General features: G+C 46.7%; 2 protein-coding genes across 3 annotated transcripts in view; one reads left to right on the top strand and one right to left on the bottom strand.

Moving 5' to 3' along the window:
• Nucleotides 1–307: 307 nt before the first annotated feature.
• On the bottom strand, nt 308–14,138 carry TRADD (TNFRSF1A associated via death domain). Its single transcript, XM_087728821.1, has 5 exons — nt 13,882–14,138; nt 7,178–7,333; nt 5,679–5,956; nt 4,689–4,902; nt 308–2,595 (listed from the first exon to the last, which is right to left on the bottom strand). The coding sequence occupies exons 2-5, from the start codon at nt 7,317–7,319 to the stop codon at nt 2,288–2,290; spliced, it is 942 nt and encodes a 313-aa protein (XP_087584947.1). The 5' UTR covers nt 7,320–7,333; nt 13,882–14,138; the 3' UTR covers nt 308–2,287.
• A 172-nt stretch (nt 14,139–14,310) lies between these two features.
• LOC106548316 (F-box/LRR-repeat protein 8) overlaps nt 14,311–21,014 on the top strand; it is a 17,438-nt gene continuing 10,734 nt past the window's right edge. Inside the window, exons 1-2 of one of the 2 annotated variants that reach the window (XM_087728838.1) lie at nt 14,311–14,379; nt 20,617–20,681. The gene's annotated coding sequence lies outside the window, so the exon portion shown is untranslated. Of the gene's footprint in view, nt 14,380–20,400; nt 20,477–20,616; nt 20,682–21,014 lie in introns of those variants that run through there. The other variant, XM_087728839.1, reaches the window with a different exon arrangement.

The following is a 21,014-nucleotide window of genomic DNA, read 5'->3' as shown; positions in this document are numbered from 1 at the left end:
CAGCAACTGTCATAAATGAGTCAATTACCATTTTGTTCATGTGATCATGGGGATGCTGCAGTGGTCGCAAGTATGAAGCATGGGTCATAAGCCAATTTTTTCAGTGGTGTTGTAACTTTGGTTATTAAATGAATGTAAGTCACAATTACCTGTAGTAGCCGGGAAAAACAAGTCTAAGCAATAGTTTTTCAGCTACTCCGCTACAAGCAGAATTATAACCAATTTTTTAAATGCCACGATTGCTCACTATTTTCACGCTCTTCCTTCCTGTATTCCGTCCATGATTTGATGGGAAACAATATATATATTTTGAATATCATCACATCTTTATTAAAATCTCTGGTAGGCAACTGGGATATTGAAATTGTTACCCTTTTTAATTGCTTTGAATTAAAACAAAGAACAGTGAAATACCACCAAAACCAATACAATTGTAGAAGTTAACAGTCATTTACAATGACTTAAAAGCCTTAGGCAACACAGAAGCAGTCCTTCAGAAAGTTTCCTCCTTGGTTTTTTAAAAAATAGCACTATAGCATTATATGGTCTTGGGGTTTATTTTAAGGTAAAAGAGATGAGGTTTTAATCATTGTCAAATCATAACCGTTAGTATGATTTAGCATTACAGCATCATAGGGCTAATAGGTTAAATGTTGCTCCATGTTTTAGCACTAATTAAAAGACTAAGCTAAGCAAGCAATTAAGGACAGCAATTATAAAGATTAAAGTGAACATGTGCTCAATTTCCCTACTTAACTTTTTTTTTTTAAAGTCACAGACCAAGATTTTTTTGTTTCAAGCCAAAAAATATATGTATCAAATTTCTACTTTTAAAAAAAATTGAATTTGAAGAAAATATGACAGTTTTATACAAAATACCTGAGACTTGTCCTGTTTCAAGGAAATATGCTGACAAACTTCCAAAGTCACAGAAACTGTTTAGAACAGTCTTCCCTAATCTGGTAACTTTTAAGAGTTCAACTCCAACCCTCTTAAAAAGTTGCTGAAAAATACTGGTACAGGAGCATCCTCTTGAAAAACTTAAAGAGATTGAAAATGCCAGCGTAGAAAAATCTATTAGTGTAAATAATGCCCTGTTTGGGCAGGGAGGGTTGGACTAGATGACCTGTAAGGTCCCTTCCAACTCTGTTAATCTGTTAAAGATCTGTTAAAGGGGTCAGACTTGCATTCTCAACTCCAGTTATTGTGTTTATGAATGAATGATTCATCTTTACTAGTCTTCCCTGCCTTAGAAGCATTGGTTTGCTTTCAATGTAAACATCAGTTGGGTCTCCAACGTTCACAACTTTTAAGACTGCCAGCAATGCAAGGATGGAAAATTCCTAAAAGTTGGTCCACCAGTCTTAAAGTTGCCAGATTGGACATCCCTGATTTAAGCCCTTCAACAGCTAGTAGACTAAGTTGCTATCAATCAAGAACTCATAGCTCAAGATCTCCTTGAAATGGTCCCCCTGAGGTATTTCTGAAAGTTTGTAATAATATAACAAATCTACTAAGGAAACAGAGAACAACTCATCAATTGCTTGGCTGTCTGATATCTGGAGGATCATAAATTCCCCAACATTGATGGAGGTGACCGATCTGTAGCTGATTGAATCACCCACATAGGAAGATCATGAATGGATTCTCAATGAGTTGAAAATGAAAATATATCTGGGCTGTTCTTTACTGAGCTAATGGTCTCCTCAGTTACTCAGAAGGCCTCTTGAAGACCAGGAGAACATCAACGTTAAATCTGCCATTTGATCATGATAGGGGGAAAGGAGAATCATAGGGCTGGAAGGGACTTTGGAGGTCTTTTGGTCAAACTGGTCCAAGGCCACACATCATCCAGGACAAATGACTGTCCAATCTTTTCATGGGAACCTTCCATGATGGAGCACCCATAACTCCAGAAAGCAAGCTGTTATTAATTGTTCTCCCTGTCAGGAAATTCCTCCTTATTTCCAGGTTGAGACCCATTCCTTCTTATTCTACCCACCCTCTCCTGTGCTACAGATTTCCTGAATCTGACAGTGTCTGGTGAGGTCCAGTTAGAAGGTCCTCCGCTCTTCCAGAGCATGCTTCCAATTTCTTGTTGAAACCATACTTGACCTTCCAGTTTGATCTTCAGAATTCTTGTTGGGAAGCAATCATAGGGAGAAGCCATAATTGATCAGGGACCGAATAAGATGCGCAAGAAAGATCAGTGGGAGGATCAATCACAGAGGCACAAAGCTAGCAGTCTCCCCCCCCCCCAATAAAAGACTCTTTAAAAAAAAAAAAATCACAAGTCACTTTGGTGGAGACCCAAAAGTTCTTCGGCTATGTTGATGAGGCCATTGTCTTCCAAGGCAGCCACCAGGCACTGGATGGTGGCCTTCTTGCCCTCCGAGTCAATAAACCTGCGTAGCAACTGGTACGCTTGTTCGTACAGCCCATCGCGTTCGTACTCAACAGCCAGGTTATCGATGAAGGGGTCCCGAAGGGCCCGGCATTTGGTCTGCAGGTAGAGGGACCGGCCCACCTGTTTCCACTTCTTGGATACCAGTTTGGCGAATGTCTGGTGGTCATCGGGGTTGATTTTTCTGTTGGCTATGAAAGGGAGACAGAATATAAATAGAACCTCTTGCATACCTCTCGTTGACAAAGGTTATATTTAGGCTACAGTTCTGTACAGTGTCCCTCAAAGCTCTCCCCCAAGGCTGTACAGGTGTTCTACCTAGGCTGCCCAAGAATATGAAGCCCTGACAAAAACTCCTTTTATTGATTGTGAATTCTGCTCCTCCACATCCAGCAAAGTCTTTCAAAGGCAGGATTTACAGTCACAGACCTTCTCTGGCTTGTGGAGCTGCCGGGCGGATATCTGCAGAACTTGGCAAGGAGTCTCGGAGAGTCACCAACCAATTAAGCAAACTAATTGTCTCCTGCAAACTCCACTCCCCTTTCGCTCCTCTTTTATTTCCTCTGGGAGGGGCCATTCATCGTCCACCTGTGGCCTTACTCCCAAGTGGACCCCTGTTCTTTAGCTGTTCCCTTCGTCTGGCAACTCTGTGCATGTGCACACTGGGAACAGGCTCCAGCTGTTCTTCTGCCTCGCTGGTGTCTGCCTCTGAAGGCAGCTGATAACTGACATATAACTGTGGCCCCCTCTCTGCCTCCGACACAGAGCCCTCATGAGAGCCTTCCCCAGACTCCAGGACTGCCCATATTCCTCCCCAACCTCCTCACTGTCCGAATCTGCTGCCAGCTCTGCTGGCCACTGGTGGGCCACAACAACAGGCAGTCCTCGACTTTCTGTCTTTCAGTGATCATTTGAAGTTAACAACAGCCCTGAAAAATGACCATTTTTCACACTTATGACCATTGTAGCATCCTGTAACCATCCTTCATATGTTTTCACCGCCAGCCTGCTAATCCTCTTTGTTGCTCTTCTCTGCACTCATTCTCCCTGGAATACATTTTTAAAAGCTCCATGGGAGGGAAGGGTGCACATTCTTGGAGGGCGTTTCAAGGTTGTACAAGAGCTGCTACCCCATGTGCAAACTTTACAGAGTCAGCATGATGTCCCCAACAATCTGGGTCCTCATTTTAACACCTCTGAAGGATGGAAGGCTGAGTCAACCTTGAGCCAGTAAGAATCGAACTCCTGGCAGTGGACAGAGTTAGCCTGCAATACTGCATTCTAACAGACAGGAAGGGAGGGAGGAAGGAAGGAAAGAAGGAAGGAAGGAAGGAATAGCACTTAGACTTATATACTGCTTCACAGTGCTTTACAGCCCCCTCTAAGCGGTTTACAGAGTCAGCCTATTTGCCCCCAAACAATCTGGGTCCTCATTTTACCAACCTTGGAAGGATGGAAGGCTGAGGCAACCTTGAACCGGTCAGGATTGAACTCTGGGCAGTGGGCAGAGTTAGCCTGCAATACTTTATTCTACCCACTGCTCATCATGGATGGATGGATGGACCAATGGATGGATGGAAGGGTAAGAGCAATAGCACTTAAACTTATATACGGTTTCACAGTGCTTTATAGCCCCCTCTAAGTGATTTACAGGGTCAGCCTCTTGCCCCCAACAATCTGGGTCCTCATTTTACTGACCTCAGTAGAGTCAACCTTGAACTGGTCAGGATTGAACTCCTGACAGCGAGCAGAGTCAGCCTGCAATACTTCAGTCTAACAACTGTGCATAATGGATGGCTGATGGATTGTCCTCTAATTCTGATTATAGTGGAAACGTGCCCACCACAGTGAGCAATAGCAATAGCCCTTAGACTTATATACCGCTTCACAGCCCGCTCTAAGCGGTTTACAGAGTCAGCATTATTGCCCTCCCAACAATCTGGGTCCTCATTGTACCCACCTCGGAAGGGTGAATCAACGTGACAACCATCCAAAAGAGGATCAAATGACCCTGAGACACTGAGACCATCATAAGAAAGTGCCAGTTGCCAAAGCATTGTGAATTTTGATCACATGACCACAGGGACTGCTGCAGCAGCCATAAGTGTGAAAAATGAACTTTTTCTGGTGCCTCTGTAAGTTGGAATGGTCACTAAACAAATGGCTTTGAGTTGAGAGCTACCTGTACGGTCTTTGTGGAGAACCTACTGAATAAGTCTGTACCTTCCCCTTGTTATCTCTGCCCAGCATTTTGGTCTCAAGCCCCTGCCTGCAATACACTCACCAAATGGCTGGTTCCGGAAAAAGAAGGTATCTTCTTTAACCGAAGGCTTTGAAATCTCCGGAGGCCCGAAAGATGGAGGTACGGAATTTAAAGTGGGGAGGGACATCTCTCCAGAGGCCGTTCCTCCCGAAGGTGGAGAGGCACTTCGTCCAAAGGAAAAACTCTTGAAACGTTCTTCCAGGTCTGTTACTGCTTCGTCTGGAAGATGATCCGGCTTCAAAAGAAGACATAGGGGGTAAACTATGTTCTACCTTTGCCGCATGCATTTTCTAATCTGAATAACAGAGTTGGAAGGGAATTCAGAGCAGAGGTGAAATGCTACCGGTTTGTCCAAACCAGTAGTAAAAAAAATGCTACTGATTCAGGCAAACCGGTAGTTCCGACCATTAGCTGTGCGACAATCGTCTGTATTCGCTAGAAATCGTGCGGCACAGTTGATTGTCGATCAAGAGATACTAATACCACTCTTTAAAGCCTTAGTAAGACCACACCTAGAGTACTGCATCCAGTTTTGGTCACCACACTATAAAAAAGAGGTTGAGACTCTAGAAAAAGTGCAGAGACAAGCAACCAAGAGGATTAGGGGACTGGAGGCTAAAACATACAAAGAACGGTTGCAGGAACTGGGCATGGCTAGTCTAGGGAAGAGAAGGACCAGGGAAGACAGGAGAGCAGTCTTCCAATATTTGAGGGGCTGCCACAGAGAGGAAGGGGTCAAGCTATTCTCCAAGGCGCCCGAAGGGCAGACAAGGAATAATGGATGGAAACTGACCAAGGAGAGATTCAACCTGGAAATAAGGAGGAATTTCCTGACAGTGAGAACAATCACCCATGGAACAGAAGTTGCCTTCAGAAGTTGTGGGAGCTTCTACCCTGGAGGCTTTCAAGAAGCCAATGGGACTTTTTGTTTATGTAGACACAGGACCTGCATTTTAGTGGCTGCCTCTCCCAAGTGACAACAAGCCACCCATTTCAAAGTCTGACACTTACCTTCTCCCGAGAGATGCTTTCTAGACACCGTTCTTCTTCTTGGATGATGGAATCCAACTTGTCAGCACCAGCCCTCAGTTCTGTCTTGAGTAACCCTAGGCTGGGCATGGGGAAGCAGGAGTTTATTGTCAACTGAAGAGCTCTGTGAAAATTTCCATTCTTGTAGCTTTGCAGGAACTTTCTGCAGTTCTCTTTCTTGCAGAATTTGAGCTGGACGATCAAATCATTGTCACTACACTGGATCTTCAGAATATCCACCCTATTAAAGCCCACAGAATCTGTGGAAGAAAGAAAAGGAAAAATGGAAGATGAGTCGGATGGTTGCTCCAGCAGAAGATCTAAGCCAGTGTCTTTCAAACTTGGCAATGTTAAGATGTGTGGACTTCAACTAGGGAGTTCTGGGATTTGAAGCCCATGCCTTTTAAAGTTGCCAGGTTTGAAAAATGCTGCTACAGGTTGTGGCTACGTCCTTGAATAAGTTTGCTCTGGAGGAGAAGCTTGTGGGAAGGTCAGCTTAGGACCACTTCCAAGGAAGAAGAAGAGGAGCTACCCAGGGGGCATGGGCCTGCCGGAAAATGAACTTCTAAGTTTCTGATGTGCGCAGGCCAGCTAGTCTTCCGGTTTCTGGTGCGCATGCACATGTGATGGTCAGCCGGCCGGTGCATAATGCTCACGTTGGAACATGGAAGACCAACCACCTCTTCCAGTTTCCGGCACTACTGAACGCACAAGGGCCAGCTGATCGTTACGCACGCATGCGCACCAGAAACTCAGAAGAGGGACGGGCGATGCGGCACATGCCAGGCGACATGGCCACTTTGGTCACGCATGCCATAGCTCCACCATCAGGGCCCTAGGTTGTGGATGCTGACATGAAAACATTTTGCCCTCATGTCTCAAAGATGCTTTTTGTTTCCTCAAGAGGCAACTGGACTGTTTTTGCCTTGAGGAAGATGAAGAAAACGTTTTGCTTCCTATCCTAGAAGCTTCATCAGTTCTGATGGCTGGAAGGACATATTGCCCTCCTCTTTGGATTGGACTTCAACCCCGTGCTTGCCTATTGACGAGTGTATCGTGTCTAGAACTTGATTATTTGTCTGTTTTGTAAGCTATGATTAATAACATATACTGTAGGTGTCATCCATAATCATGGAAAAAAATGGGATTTTTTTCCAGTTCTTTTTCTTCAACTCTGGCATCTCCTAGTACTGCGATGTCGTTAAACTGTACGCTTTGGCCCTCTACAATTGTGATATCTGGTGTGTTGTGTTCCAAATGACGATCCGTCTGTATCCAAAAGTCCTACAAAATCTTTACTTTCTCATTTTCGGTAACTTTTTCCACCATTTTTATTTTTATTTACACAGGCTAGAGGTGGAAAGCATTTTGAACTCAGAAGGAAAAAAAATCTCAGTTGCTTAGCCAAGAACTAGATAACCGATTCCCTCTGACCATAAACACGTGGGGAAGATGGACCAGGGCGAACGCTATTGATGTACCTGTCAATGCCGTCTTCAACGCTTGGTATATCTTGAACCTGTGATGTGGGTGGCTGTAGAGTGTAGGTAGAGAGTCACCTTCCGAGGTTGCTTGGAGAAAGAGGTAAGCACAGCCCACCCACTCATCTATGCTGTCCGCCATCCTGGACGTCCCTCCTGAAATGAAACACAAATCAGCCGTCACCAGAGACGCCCTAAAACATCCTCGTCATCAACTACAGGTAGTCCTCAACTTACAACAGCTCATTTAGTGACCAAAGTGACTCACAATCGTTTTCACACTTACAGCCGTTGCAGAGTCCCCATGGTCACGTGATGAAAATTCGGACGCTTGGGGACTGAGTCACACTGGTGACGGTTGCAATGTTGAATGAGTAACGTCTGCAGTGGGATGTGGGAAAGACCTTGGGAGATTGAGCGAAGAGATTGCCAAGGAAATCGACAATGAACGGGGCAAGAGGCTCAGAAGAGACCCTCCCTAGTTTCGTGGGTTGTAAAGGAGATAGGGGATTGGTACTTACCTGATATGCCTCTTCTCATAGTGGGGGGGAGGAGTATCCAGAATGGGTTGACTTTGTCCTCTCATGATTGGATTGAGTCAGATAAGCTCTTTGGGCAACGCCCCCTGGCCACCAGGTATTCTCCAGTTATTGGCGAAGAACTCTATCCAACTCGTTACACCATTCACTCCAGACTCTTAATTCAGTTCTTAGCTTTTAATGTTTCCAACATCAATATTTATATAACTTTATAAACAATGAACATTACACTTAGTCATACAAACATAGTCAGGGAGGGGCTAGATACTCCTTCCCCCACTATGAGAAGAGGCATATCAGGTAAGTACCAACGCCCTTTCTCCATAGTGAGGGAGGAGGAGTATCCAGAATGGGACGTACCAAAGCCTGCACGTCCCTAGGGAGGGAGACCCCTGATGCCACATGCCCACAACTCATGTCAGTTGAGGCGTGGGCCCCGCCCTGTGAACCGCCTGCAACACCCTGCGGCCAAATGAGGTTTCTGCCGAGGCAAAAGAGTCCAGTTTATAGTTCCTAACAAAGGGAGAGGGGGAAGCCCACGTGGCTGCCCTGCAGATTTTGGCCAGGGATGCCTGCGTGGCCCAGGCCCTGGATGTGGCTGCGCTCCGCATGGAATGAGCTGTGATATGGTTGGTGTCTGTAAGCCCTGTGATTGGTATGCAGTGGCAATGCAGGTTCACGACCACCTGCCTATTGTGGTGGAAGTTACCTGGTTACCCAGGGATCCTGATTGGAAGGAGACAAACAGATCTTCGGATTTCCTGTTTGGCCTGGTTCTCCTGAGGTAAATCCTCAGAGCCCTCCTTACGCCCAGAGTGTGCCACTTCTTCTCCAAAGGGTGAGAAGGGTCTGGACAGAAGTTGCAAATGAGAGATATAAACGAGACTGGAAAAAATGGATTGACTATATACAAAACAAATATGGGACTAAGAAATTACAGATAGCCTATGCTTAAGATTAGGAATAATCTAAACTGCTCAAAGCTAGTGTAACAGGAAGAAGCTGAGTTCAATGCAGAGATGTTATTAACTTCTTTTTTTTTATTTCCTTTGTCTCAATATATTTTAGACTGTGTTTGTTAAAAATCTATACCGTTTACGGGCTCTGGGAAGTCGGGGGGGGGAAGGGAGGTGGGGTGTTAGGGGGGAGGGGGGATATATAGTATGTGCTAGATTTTAAAGTAACGTGACGGCACTTGTATACTGTTGCTCTTTAATTCCACTGTAAAAATAGGACAAGCTGAATATATTAATAGATTGTAGAAATACACTGAAGGGAGGAGTAGAGGGATAGAAGAAAGAGAGGTAGCGAGGGTGGGAGAGAGGACTGGAGGGAGGGGGAGAAGGGAGGGAGTGTATCGGGAGAGAGGAGTGGTAGAGGGGGAGGGGAAGTAGGGTAGAGGGGAATGATGGAGGGAAGAAGGAAAGTTGGAGGGGGGCGAAAGAAAGGGCGTATGGAGGGTTGAAGAGGTACATTGGGTTTCTATTTTGGGGGGTATTGTCGACAAGAGGAATGGCTGTGTTTATTGTTTAATGTTATATGGCCCCGGTTATGCACAGTACATATGTGACTGTACGAAAATGAAATGGAAAATAAAAACACATTTACAACAGAAGTTGGGCAAATCAGTTCCTGGGTTCGATGGAAGCAGGGGCACACCTTGGGGATGAAGGACGGATCCAGTCGTAACACCACCCTCTCCTCCTGCTTGCCCGGCAAAGGTCCTCACTGAGTGACTCCGGTATCACTCAGTGGCCAGGGTAGCGTGCCACCCCAGGGGGCTTGTGGCAGTCCAGTCCTTGCAGGAGGAGGCTGTGCACGATGTAGGGAGGCAAGATTCGCCAGGTCCAAGCTTATTTTCCTTAATCCTTTGTAAATTACTGGAGATCCAGAATGGTGCACTTTCCAGTGAGTGGATGAGTCAATAACTGGGGAATACCTGGTGGCCAGGGGGCGTTGCCCAAAGAGCTTATCTGACTCATCCAATCATGAGAGGACAAGATCAACCCATTCTGGATACTCCTCCTCCCTCACTATGGAGAAGGGGTGGGGGAGAAATGTACTTTGGATGCCTGCAAGGTTGATGTCAACCTTGGGAGCTAAAGCACATAAGAATAGCAAATACCAATAGCACTGAGACATATACCGCTTCACTGTGCTTTACAGCCCTCTCTAAGTGGTTTACAGAGTCAGCCTTTTGCCCCCAACAGACTGGGTACCCACCCTGGAACGATGGAAGGCTGAGCCAACCTTGAGCTGCTTAGAATCGAACTGCTGGCAGTGGGCAGAGTCAGCCTGCAATACTGCATTCTAACCACTGCACATCATGGATGGATGGATGGAAGAGCAATAGCACTTATATATCACTTCACAGTGCTTTAACAGCCCTCTCTAAGGGGTTTACGGAGTCGGCATATCACCTCCAACAATCTGGGTCCCCATTTTACTGATCTCAGAAGGACAGAAGGCTGAGGCAACCTTGAGCCAGTGAGAATCAGACTTCCAAACTGTTGGCAGCCAGCAGCATTGCATTCTAACCACCACGGCTCTTAAATATAGATAGATTAGATATAGATAGATAGACAGACAGACAGATAATAAATAGACATAGAGATAGATAGCAATTGCAATAGCACTTATATACCGCTTCACGTGTTTTTACAGCTCTGTCTAAGCAGTTTACAGAGTTAGCCTCTTGCCCACAACAATCTGGGTCCTCGTTTTATACACCTCGGAAGGAGGGAAGGCTGAGTCAGCCTTGAGCCAGTAAGAATCGAACTGCCAAACTGTTGGCAGCCAATGGTCAGCAGAAGTAGCCTGCAGTACCATATTCTAAAGCAGTGTTTCTCAACCTTGGCAACTTGAAGATGTCCGGACTTCAACTCCCAGAATTCCCCAGCCAGCATTCGCTGGCTGGGGAATTCTGGGAGTTGAAGTCCAGACATCTTCAAGTTGCCAAGGTTGAGAAACACTGCTTTAAACACTGCGCCACCATGGAATTACAACTAGGTGAGCTTAATTCTACTTTCTTGTAAAGGAACACTGAAAGAACCTTGGAAGTATGAAAGTACATTTCTCTCGGTTTTCCTTACTTTATTGAATAAACAATAAATGACTTGGTTCGCATGGTGCAGGTATACAGGTAGCCTTCGAGTTAGGACTACAACTGAGCCCCAAATTTCCATTGCTAAACGAGATAATTGTTAAGTGAGTTTTGCCCCAGTTTTATGACCTTTACATCTAGAACAGGTTTTAAGTAAATGGATTAAGTGATGATAGATAGAAGGAAAGATAGATAAGGATGGATGGAGATGATGGAGATTTTTTTGAGGTGAAAGAAAGAGAGAGAAAAATGTTTTGAGGATTCCATGGATGGATGGAGGGATGAACAGGAATGATGAAGATGTTTTGAGGAGAGAGAGAGAGAGAGAAATGTTTTGAGGATTCCTATGAAAGATATATAGATATAGATAGATGATATAGAGATAAAGATATATAGAGATGTAGAGAGATGGATGGATGGATGGGTGGGTGGACAGACAGACGATAGAGATGTTTTGAGAATAGAGAGAGAAATATTTTGAGGATTCCTATGATAGATATATAGATATAGACAGTATATTATTTATTTATTTATCAGCACAAATAAAACACACACACACACACACACACACACACACGTATATATAGTTACAACCCCCTGGTATGCCCAAATATGGGAGGAAGATTCCCAGTAAGGGTATGGCTAGCTGATGAGAGCTAAATAGCTTGAAATAGATCTATACTAGTCTCCCTTTATTTATTTATCAGCACAAATACAACATATATATATATATATATATATAGATAGATAGATAGATAGATAGATAGATAGATAGATAGATAGATAGAGATAGAGAGAGAGAGAGAGAGATAGATAGATAGAGATGGATAGGTTTGCATGGTACAGGTAGTCCTTGACTTACGGCCACAATTGAGGTCCAAATTTCCACTGCTAAACAAGGTAATTGCGAAGTGAGTTTTTCACCGGTTTTATGACCTTTACATTGTTAAGTGAATCACTGCAATTAAATTCGTGACACAGTCATTAAGGCAATCTGGCTCTCTCCCCCCACAATTGCTAATCAGAAAGTCACAAAAGGGGATCACATGACCCTGGGGCATTGCAACCGTCATAAATATGGGCCAGTTGCCAAGTGCCTGAAATTTTGATCACCTGACCATGGGGAGGCTGGGGATGGTCGTGAGTGTGAAAAGGTGTCATAAATCACTATTTCTCGGTGCCGTTGTAACTTTGGTTACTAAGTGAACTGTTGAAAGTTGAGGACTACCTGTACACTAACCAAATTACAACTTAGCACATTTAGGAATCCAAGTCCAGATAGAGACATCTGAATTCTAGCCCTCCCCAGTCTCAAGGTGATGGGCCTCACCTTTAGATTTCCACCTGAATTTCTGGAGAACTCTTCGGCTCACTCAATCACCCCTTCAGTTCTTAGTCAAAGCCTGATCATTTATTAGCTTCCCCATAATTTTCCGTTGCAAACAGCTCAGCACTTCAGAAGATGTCACTGCAGCTAGTTTTGGACTTATGACCATTTGTTTAGCCCGCAGTGGGCACGGCGCCGGGGGGGGGGGAGGCATTATATTATGGGGGTGGGGGCTGCACGCACATGTCTGCTTTTGGCACCCGAGGCAAAAATGGTTCGCCATCACTGACCTATAAGGTCCCTTCCAACTCTGTCTGTTAAAAAAGGCTGTCCCTGACTTACAACAGTTCAGTTAGCGACCATTCAAAGTTACAACGGCATTGAAAAAAGTGAGTTACGACTATTTTTCACAGTTACGACCTTTACAGCATCCCCAGGATCATGTGATCAAAATTTAGAAGTTTGACCCACTGGTTCACACTTATGACGATTGCAATGTCCCAAGGTCATGTGATGCCCCTTTTGCCACAAGGGGGAAAATCAGATTCACTTAACAACCTTGTGACTAACTGAAGAGCTGCAGCGATTCACTTAAGAACTGCGGCAAGGAAGGTCGTAAAACGGGGAGCAAAATTCTCCTTCACAACTCTTTGGCTTAGCAAGAGAAATCTGGGGGATCCGTGGTGAATCCTTGGGGGCAGCTGGAGGGATAGAAACCAGATCAGTACCAAAAGCACAACTTGGGTTTAAATGGCTTTATTCCGGAATAACAACCTCCAAGTCCCGCAAGCCGCCCTGCCTCGTTCTTACGCCGGGCCAAGGAGCCCCTTCCCCCAGGACCGAATCCGACGACCGAGCGCTGCTTGGAAGGGAGTCCCCTCCCATCCCCGCCGCCGCCTCCTCTTCCCGGAAAAGGCCCTGATCGCCCCGCTCGGGGAAGCGCTTCCATTCCCACTACCGTGCTAGGAATCGGGCCTCTTTCCGTTACCCCACAGAAAGTGAAAGCAGAATCGCCCCCCTATTTGCTCCCCGCCCTTGCAGGTTAGAACCGCGCCCCGCTTTCACTTTTCCCTGGACTCCCAGGGAGCTCCCCCCACCAGCCCGACACGTGGGTGGGGGACCCGGGGATCCTGGTGGCCGCTCCAGAGGGCTCCCCACACCACACTCCCGGCCCCGCTTCTGTCCGGCCCCCCCGAGGAGGCGACATCTGGAAACAGCTGCAAGTGGTGGGTGGGATAAAGGGGGCCTCCGACCCCCACGGGGGAGGCCAGGGAGGAGGAAGCGCTTGGCGGGGAAAGGAACCGGCTGGGTTCGCGAACCCGGGTGCGGCAAGGGCGGAATCGCAGAGAGAGGAAAGCCAACTGCTTGATCCGGACAGATGGACCACTACTCCGGATCCCCCCTCCCCACTTTTTTCCCCAACCCTCCTTTGCCAAGTAAAGGGTGCTCGGGCCGCATTCCCACGACACGCGGGGACCCGGGAAGTGATCGCCAAACCAACCCGGGTTGCCATGCTTATCGTCCCGCAACCCCGTCTGGGTTCCCCACGGGAGATCTCGCGGGGAAAGACCACCCCCCTCGGAGGTCGACGGGAGGCAGCCCACGAATTCGAATCCCCCAGCCCGACCCCGCGATCGGCCACTCGGGTTAATCCGAGCGGAGGTTTCCCCCCCTACCCCGAGTCCCACGGCCCCGCAAACCCTCCCCTCCTTTCCTTCTCTCCCTCGATGCCTACCCGCGTCCACGGGCGCTCCTCTAGTAGCCGAGTCCGCCTTCCGCCTTGCAGCGTCAACACTTTTCGCGCCTCCTCGGGTGCAGCTTCACCGGGATAGGATCGGGGCTCAGTTTCACCCGGGATAGGATCGGGCGCTGTTCCCTGGTCAGCTACGGAGCCGGGAAGTGGCGCGGGGGGCTCTTTTCCCGCCACCGGCCCGTGAATGGAAGCGGCCCATTCAAAAAAACTCGGAAGCGCCAAGTTACTTTGTAGTCAGCGAAGAATTCCCGAGCCGCCTCGGCGCCATTGGCCGGAGGAGCTGTCAATCCGACCCGGCCGGCTCGCTTTCGTTGGTTGAGCGATGGAGGGATGCAGAGGCAAATTCCTTCTAGGCGATTCTCGGCCAATCAGAGGAGAGTCAGGGACGTCCTTCTTGCCTACCTTATTAGGAAGCGATCTCCTTGCAAGGCAGGACGGGAGGATGGCGAGAAATTCGGCCTTGGCTTTTCCTGCTGTTAGGTAGGTAGAATATAGAGATATAGAATTCTTTATTGACCAAGTGTGATTGGACACACAAGGAATTTGTCTTTGGTGCATAAACTCAGTGTACATAAAGAGAAATAAAATAGAATATATTCATCAAGAATCATAAGATACAACACTTAGTGATAGCCATAGATTACTAATAAGCAATCAAATCATACTAGGAAACAAATAGAACAGTATAAATTGTAAAGATACGAGCAGCATGGTTATAGTCATAAGTGGGGAGAGATAGGTACTAGGAAGGAGGAGAAGAATAACAGTAATACAGTCTTAGTAAATAATTTGACAGTGTTGTGGGAATTATTTGTTTAGCAAAGTGATGGCCTGGGGGGGGGGAAACTGTCCTTGTGTCTAGTTGTCTTGGTGTTCAGTGCTCTATAGCATCATTTTGAGAGCAGGATGCGAGAGGTCTGTAGATATTTTCCCAGCCCTCTTTTTGACTCGTGCAATGGACAGGTCCTCTATGGAAGGCAGGTTGGCAGCCATTGGTTTTTCTGCAGTTCTAATTATCCTCTGAAGTCTGTTTCTGTCTTGTTGGGTTGCAGAGCCAAACCAGACAGTTATGGAAGTGCAGATGACAGACTCAATCATTAATCCGTGACCCGTCAAAACCGCGGTAGACAAAACCGCGCTCGACGAAAGCGCGTACCTGACATCATCAGCAGCGCGACGAAAAAAATTAAAAATAAATTAAATTGAAATTAAAATAAAATTAAAGCAAGCCGATTCACATAAAGGTAAGGGTTAGGGTTAGGTTAAGGGTTAGGGTTAGGTTTAGGGTTACGTTAAGCGTTAGGGTTAGGTTTAGTGTTAGGTTAAGGGTTAGCGTTAGGTTTAGCGTTAGGTTAAGGGTTAGGGTTAGGGTTAGGTTTAGGGTTAGGTTAAGGGTTAGGTTTAGGGTTAGGTTTAGGGTTAGGTTTGGGGGGTTAGGGTAAGGTTTTCGCTTTAATTTTAAATTTACCGCTCACAGCGCGATGTTTTCGTTGCACTGTGATGACGTCACGTACGTGCTTTCGTCGAGCGCGCTTTTGTCTACCGCGGTTTTGTGGTGGAACCCATTAATCAGCCCCTCTTTGGGCACTTTGAGCTTTCTGAGTTTCCAAAGCTGGCTGGGGAATTCTGGGAATTGAAGTCCTCCAGGCTTAAAGTTGCCAACCCTTTAACCAGGAGAGCTTGTCATACAGAGGCCAACCAGTGGTACTGAAGAAAGCTAGGCAGGAGGCAGCATCCAGTCCTGATGAGGAAGCAACCTGACTCATATCTTGACTGACCCTGCCACCCCCCCGTAGGTTTCCTAACCTTTTAGATATGTGGACTTAGAATCATGAACAATAGAGTTTGAAGGAACCTTGGAGGTCTTCTAGCCCAGTGTTTCTCAACCTTGGCAACTTGAAGATGTCTGGACCTCAACTCCCAGAATTCCCCAGCCAGCGAATGCTGGCTGGGGAATTCTGGGAGTTGAAGTCCAGACATCTTCAAGTTGCCAAGGTTGAGAAACACTGTTCTAGCCCAACCCCAGGCTCAAGCAGAAGTTGGCAAATAGTTGTCCAATCTCTTCTGGAAAAACTCCAGTGATGAACCACCTGCAACTTTTAAAGGCAAGCAGTCCCATTGATTAATGAATAGAATAAGAGGATTGGAAGGGACCCTGGAGGTCTTCTAGTCCAACCCCCTGCTCAGGCAGGAGACCCTATATACCAGTGGGTCTCAACCTTCCTAATGCCGCGACCCTTTAATACAGTTCCTCATGTTGTGGTGACCCCCAACCATAAAATTATTTTATGTTTTCCATATTTTTTTGAAAATATGTGTTTTCCGATGGTCTTAGGTGACCCCTGTGAAAGGGTCGTTCGACCCCCAAAGGGGTCCCGGCCCACAGGTTGAGAACCACTGCTATATACCATTCTGAACAAATGGTTGTTCAATCTGTTCTTAGAAAACTCCGGTTCCGAGGTTCCCTCAATCGTTCATTGTGAACGTTCAGAGCCATGGATGTAATGTTACAGGCTAACTCTGCCAACTGACAGTAGTTTGATCCTGACTGGTTCAAGGTCGATTCAGCCTTCAGAGGGTGGCAAAATGAGGATCCAGATTGTTGGGGGAAATATGCTGACTCTAAACTGCTTAGAAAGGGCTGCAAAGCACTGTGAAGCAGTATATACCGTGTTTCCCTGAAAATAAGACAGGGTCTTATTTTCTTTTGACCCCCAAAATAAGTGCTTGGCCTTATTTTCGGGGAGGTCTTATTATTTTTGAGGTGCAGGAAGCGGCAAGTGTGGTTACCTCATGGCTGCTGCTGTGTTACAATATTTTCGTGGAGGGCTTGTTTTTTGGGGGATGTATTTTAGTGCATGCGCTCAAAAACCCAAATGGGAGGTCTAAGTGATAGTACTAAGTGGGAAAGAAGGAAGGAAGGTTACCTCCGGCAACCCTCAGCCAGCAAAAATGGAGCTCAGGAGGGCTGGTCGTGGCCCTTCCGAGCTCCGTTTTCACTGGCAGAGGCATTGTGGGTCGGTCCCTCACTGTTTCCAGGACAGCCACGGGGGCCATATCTAAGCACCCCATGGGCTGAATCCCGCCCCTGGGCCTTGAGTTTGACACCTCTGGTATAGATAGAACATTCTGCCCCAGATGGCTGGGTGGGGTATTGCAGCCCCAGTGGAGAAAATAGTGGAATGTTTTGAACCTATAAGACATACTGTCCCTGGTGGTTGACATAGGTACTGCAAGCTTCATAAATAAGGTCTATATCAGTGACAGTGAACATGTTTGCCATTGCGTGCCAAAAGCGGGGGGGAGCGCAGGGGGGTCATGCACGGGCGTGCCCACACCCATAATTCTATGCATGCGACCCCCCCAGGCGCATGCACGTGCGACACCCACCCACCCCCGCGCATTCACTCGCAACCTCCCCCCCCTTTTGGTGCGCAATGGCACAGTGGGCCCGTTTTCCGCCCTCCCCAGGCTCCAGAGGCTTTCTAGGAGCTTGGGGAGGGCAAAAATGGCTTCCCCCCCCCCCAAAGCCTCCGGAGGGCAAAAAATGGCCCTAGCGGCAACCTGGAAGTTTGGGAACGGATTTTCAGCTTACCCGTAGGGCTGTTTTTCTCCCTCCAGAGGCTTCACAGAAGTCTCCTAAAGCCTCCGGAGGGGAAAAAACAGCCCAACATGCAAAAGTCCATTCCAGAACTTCCAGTTTGTGTGTTGAGTTGTTTTTTGCCCTCCAGAGGGGAGCCTCCAGAGGGTGAAAAACAGCCGAAAATGAACGCCGAAGTCAGCTAGCAGGGTGTCCGTGAGCGCTGGAGCTGACAGGGCAACACCCCGCGTGCCCCTAACAAATGGCCCTGCCTGGCACAGGAGGGAGAAAAACAGCCCAACGGGCAACCCAGAAGTCCATTCCTGAACTTCCGTTTTTTTGTGTTGGGCTGTTTCCGCCCCTCTCCAGGTTCCAAGAAAGTTGTGTGCTCATGTGCGGTACAGTGGAGGGGTAGGGGGTCACGCATGCATGCGCAGAGGGCGAGGTGCAGGGAGGGACATTAAATTATGGGGATGGGCATGTGAGCGTGTGCAAGGGGAAAAAGGTTCACCATCACTGATCTAGGATTTACTGCTGGCTTAACTGGCTATTGCATACCCAGCCAGTCGAAGAAGAGGGCAGTTATTGTCATTATGATGATAGAATGATTAACAACCTGTCAAGCCCCCAACCTCTGAGTACAAATACTACTGTTATTGTAAGTGTAAGCATTTCCCTTCTCCTTGCCTGTTATAAAGGGGTGGATGGGTGGAAATCCCCAGGAGGGGAAGGTGTATTCCAGTAGCATAAGCCCAGATATCACATGTGGGAGAAAGAAGGTGAGGGCAGCCCCTCCTTAATAATTCCCAGAGTATCCTGTAGATGCAGATAGTTGAGTGTTCAGTCTAGCAACTGTCGTAAGTGTGAAAAACAGTCATAAACTTTTTTTTCCCCTGTGGCACTGTAACTTTAAACAGTCATTCAATGAATGGTTTATATGTTGCCTGTATTTTGCCTTCAGTACAGAGATCAGCCACTGGGGGCAGTAAATCATACAGTATACATGTTGCATGGCTGTTTTAGAACAGGGGTCTCCCACCTTGGCAGCTTGAAGCCTGGCGAACTTCAACTCCCAGAATTCCCTAGCCAGCTGGCTGGGGAATTCTGGGAGTTGAAGTCCACCAGGCTTCAAGCTGCCAAGGTTGGAGACCCCTTTTTTAGAACCTCCTTCCATCCTCTGATTTGCCTCCTTATGGGTTTTATTGGGCTGGTTTTTCTGACATTTGAGGCAGGATTTTAGACTTTGCTCTTACCGGCCAAGCTATAAAGACTTTTTTATTCAGTTACTCAAAATTGTGCAGTTGTACTAGGCAGAAAGGTGATGCAGTGGCTCAGTGGCTAAGACGCTGAGTTTGTCAATCAGAAAGGTCGGCAGTTCGGCGGTTCGAATCCCTAGTGCCGCGTAACAGAGTGAACTCCCGTTACTTGTCCCAGCTTTTGCCAAGTTCGAAAGCACGTAAAAAATGCAAGTAGAAAAATAGGGACCACTTTTGGTGGGAAGGGAACAGCATTCCGTGCGCCTTCGGCATTGAATCAAGCCAGCCGCATGACCACGGAGATGTCTTCGGACAAAGCTGGCTCTTCGGCTTTGAAACGGAGATGAGCACCTTTTGAGAAAGAAACATTTCTAAAGTCCTTTTTTTCCCCGTCCCAGCAAATTGACAAAAATACCTTTTGCTTTTATGAGGACTTCTGTGCCGGCAATCATTTTATATATGTTTTAATTTACTTTTGCCTCCCATCGTAAACTTTGGAGCGTAACAGGAACTGATGCATCATAATTGCAGAGGATCATAAAATGACTTATAAAACCCTATATGGAACAGGAGTGGATTATTTGGAGAATCGAGGTCTCCCCAGCAGTATTGGCTCACCCCACATCTCGTATAATAGGCTGGGCCTCCTTGTGCTCTTTCCTACTGCCAGTATATACCGTATTTTAAGAGGTATATGTTTTCCAGTTGTATGGAGTGGTGTGGTGGCCTAGAGGTGAAGCTCTCGCCTCACAATCAGGAGTTCGATCCTTGGTAGAGGCAGATATTTCTCTCTGTGGGCACACACTGAGAATATATCAGCTGAACAAAACTCCGTATTGGCAACAGGGAAGGGCATCCGGCCATTAAAACATTCTGCTAGCTCCATTCAGTTGCCCAGACTCCATCCCGCAAGGGATTATGGGGTCTTTAAATGAAGATGATATTTTTCGGTTGCATGCTTGCTGTCTGCAGTTGTTAAGTAAGAATGGGATCTTGCTCCTCATTTTACCGACCAAAGGATGAAAGGCTGCATCAACCATGAAACGGTCAGGATTGAACTGCTGACAGTCGGCAGAATTAGCCTGCAATACTGCGTTCGAACCACTGTGCATCATTCATGAATGGATGGATGGAGGGTGGGAGGGAGGAAGGAAAGAAAATAGCAATAGCCCTTAGACTTATATACCACTTTACAGTGCTTTTACAGCCTCTCTAAGTGGTTTACAGAGCCAGCCTATTTGCCCTCAACAATCTGAGTTCTCATTTACCCACCTTGAAAGGATGGAAGGCTGAGTCCACCTTGAGCTGGTCAGGATCGAACTGCTGACAGTGGGCAGAGTCAGCCTGCGATACTGCATTCGAACCCCTGAGCCAGCTGAGACAGTTTCTCTCCTCTCTTATTATAATTGTTTGCATTCAAATTGGATTATATATTTGGTGTATTGCCTTGTCAATTACCCAGAGAGCTTCAATGACTGGACCTAAATTCTAAATTGGATTAGAATCCAAGGAATAAATCCAAAATGTGACCTTCACGCTGTGTGAAGGCAGGAATACCCTCAGGATACATGCGAGAGACGGAACCGTTTATTTGCGGAAGAAAAATCTGGGTGTTTCTCTAAGCAGCCCTCCTCCCTTCAGTGACGTGTTCTGTGTTTCATGTTGAAATGTTTTCTAGCAAGTGCGGAAGCAGAACAAACACACTTTTTATGAGCCAAGATAATGAGCCGGAGAATCGAAGGTCAGTGACTATGCTAGGCTTGAATTGCAAATTCAAAAAAAAACGGGGTGTGTGAAATCCAAGGAAGTGACTTCATCCATTCAGGCTTTCTGGAAAGTTAAAAAAAAAAAGGCTGACGAGCCTTTTTCCTCTTTTTGCAGAGCTGCGGTGAGAAAGCAGGAGGGGAAAGAGGAGGAATCTCTGCTCCGAAGGGAAAGGATTCTTGGTAGGTCACCCTGCAAATGCCTCTTGCTGGTATTGAGATCTGGTTTCAGAGAAAAATGGAATTCCTACCTTTCCTGGTGTGGCTGGATGTAACACCGGCAGATACAGAATCTTTCTATCTCTGGATCAGCTGCTATCTCTCTCTCTCCCTCCCTCTCTCTGTCTCTCTCTGCCTCTGTCTTTCTGTTTATCTTTGTCTCTCTCGGTCTCTCTGTCTCTCTCTCTCTCTCTGTGTTTGTGTGTTCCTGTCACTCTCTGTTTCTGTCTGTCTGTCTGTCTCTCTGTCTCTCTCTCTGTATCTCTTCCTTTCTTCTTCTTCTTCTTCTCCTATTCC

Source organism: Thamnophis sirtalis, unplaced genomic scaffold (assembly GCF_051295495.1).
Source record: "Thamnophis sirtalis isolate CommonGarterSnake01/CBP01778 unplaced genomic scaffold, rThaSir2_p1.2 scaffold_14, whole genome shotgun sequence".
Taxonomy (NCBI): domain Eukaryota; kingdom Metazoa; phylum Chordata; class Lepidosauria; order Squamata; family Natricidae; genus Thamnophis; species Thamnophis sirtalis.
Note: the sequence above shows the minus strand (reverse complement) of the source record. Positions and strands in the feature narration are given on the sequence as shown.

Coding starts and splice junctions, on each gene's coding strand:
- TRADD (XM_087728821.1), bottom strand. CDS start 7,319: ATGGCGGACAGCATAGATGAGTGGGTGGGCTGTGCTTACCTCTTTCTC. Junction 4,903..5,678: donor AAAGCATCTCTCGGGAGAAG/GTAAGTGTCAGA, acceptor CTTCTTTTGAAG/CCGGATCATCTTCCAGACGA. Junction 2,596..4,688: donor TTTCCGGAACCAGCCATTTG/GTGAGTGTATTG, acceptor TCCCTTTCATAG/CCAACAGAAAAATCAACCCC.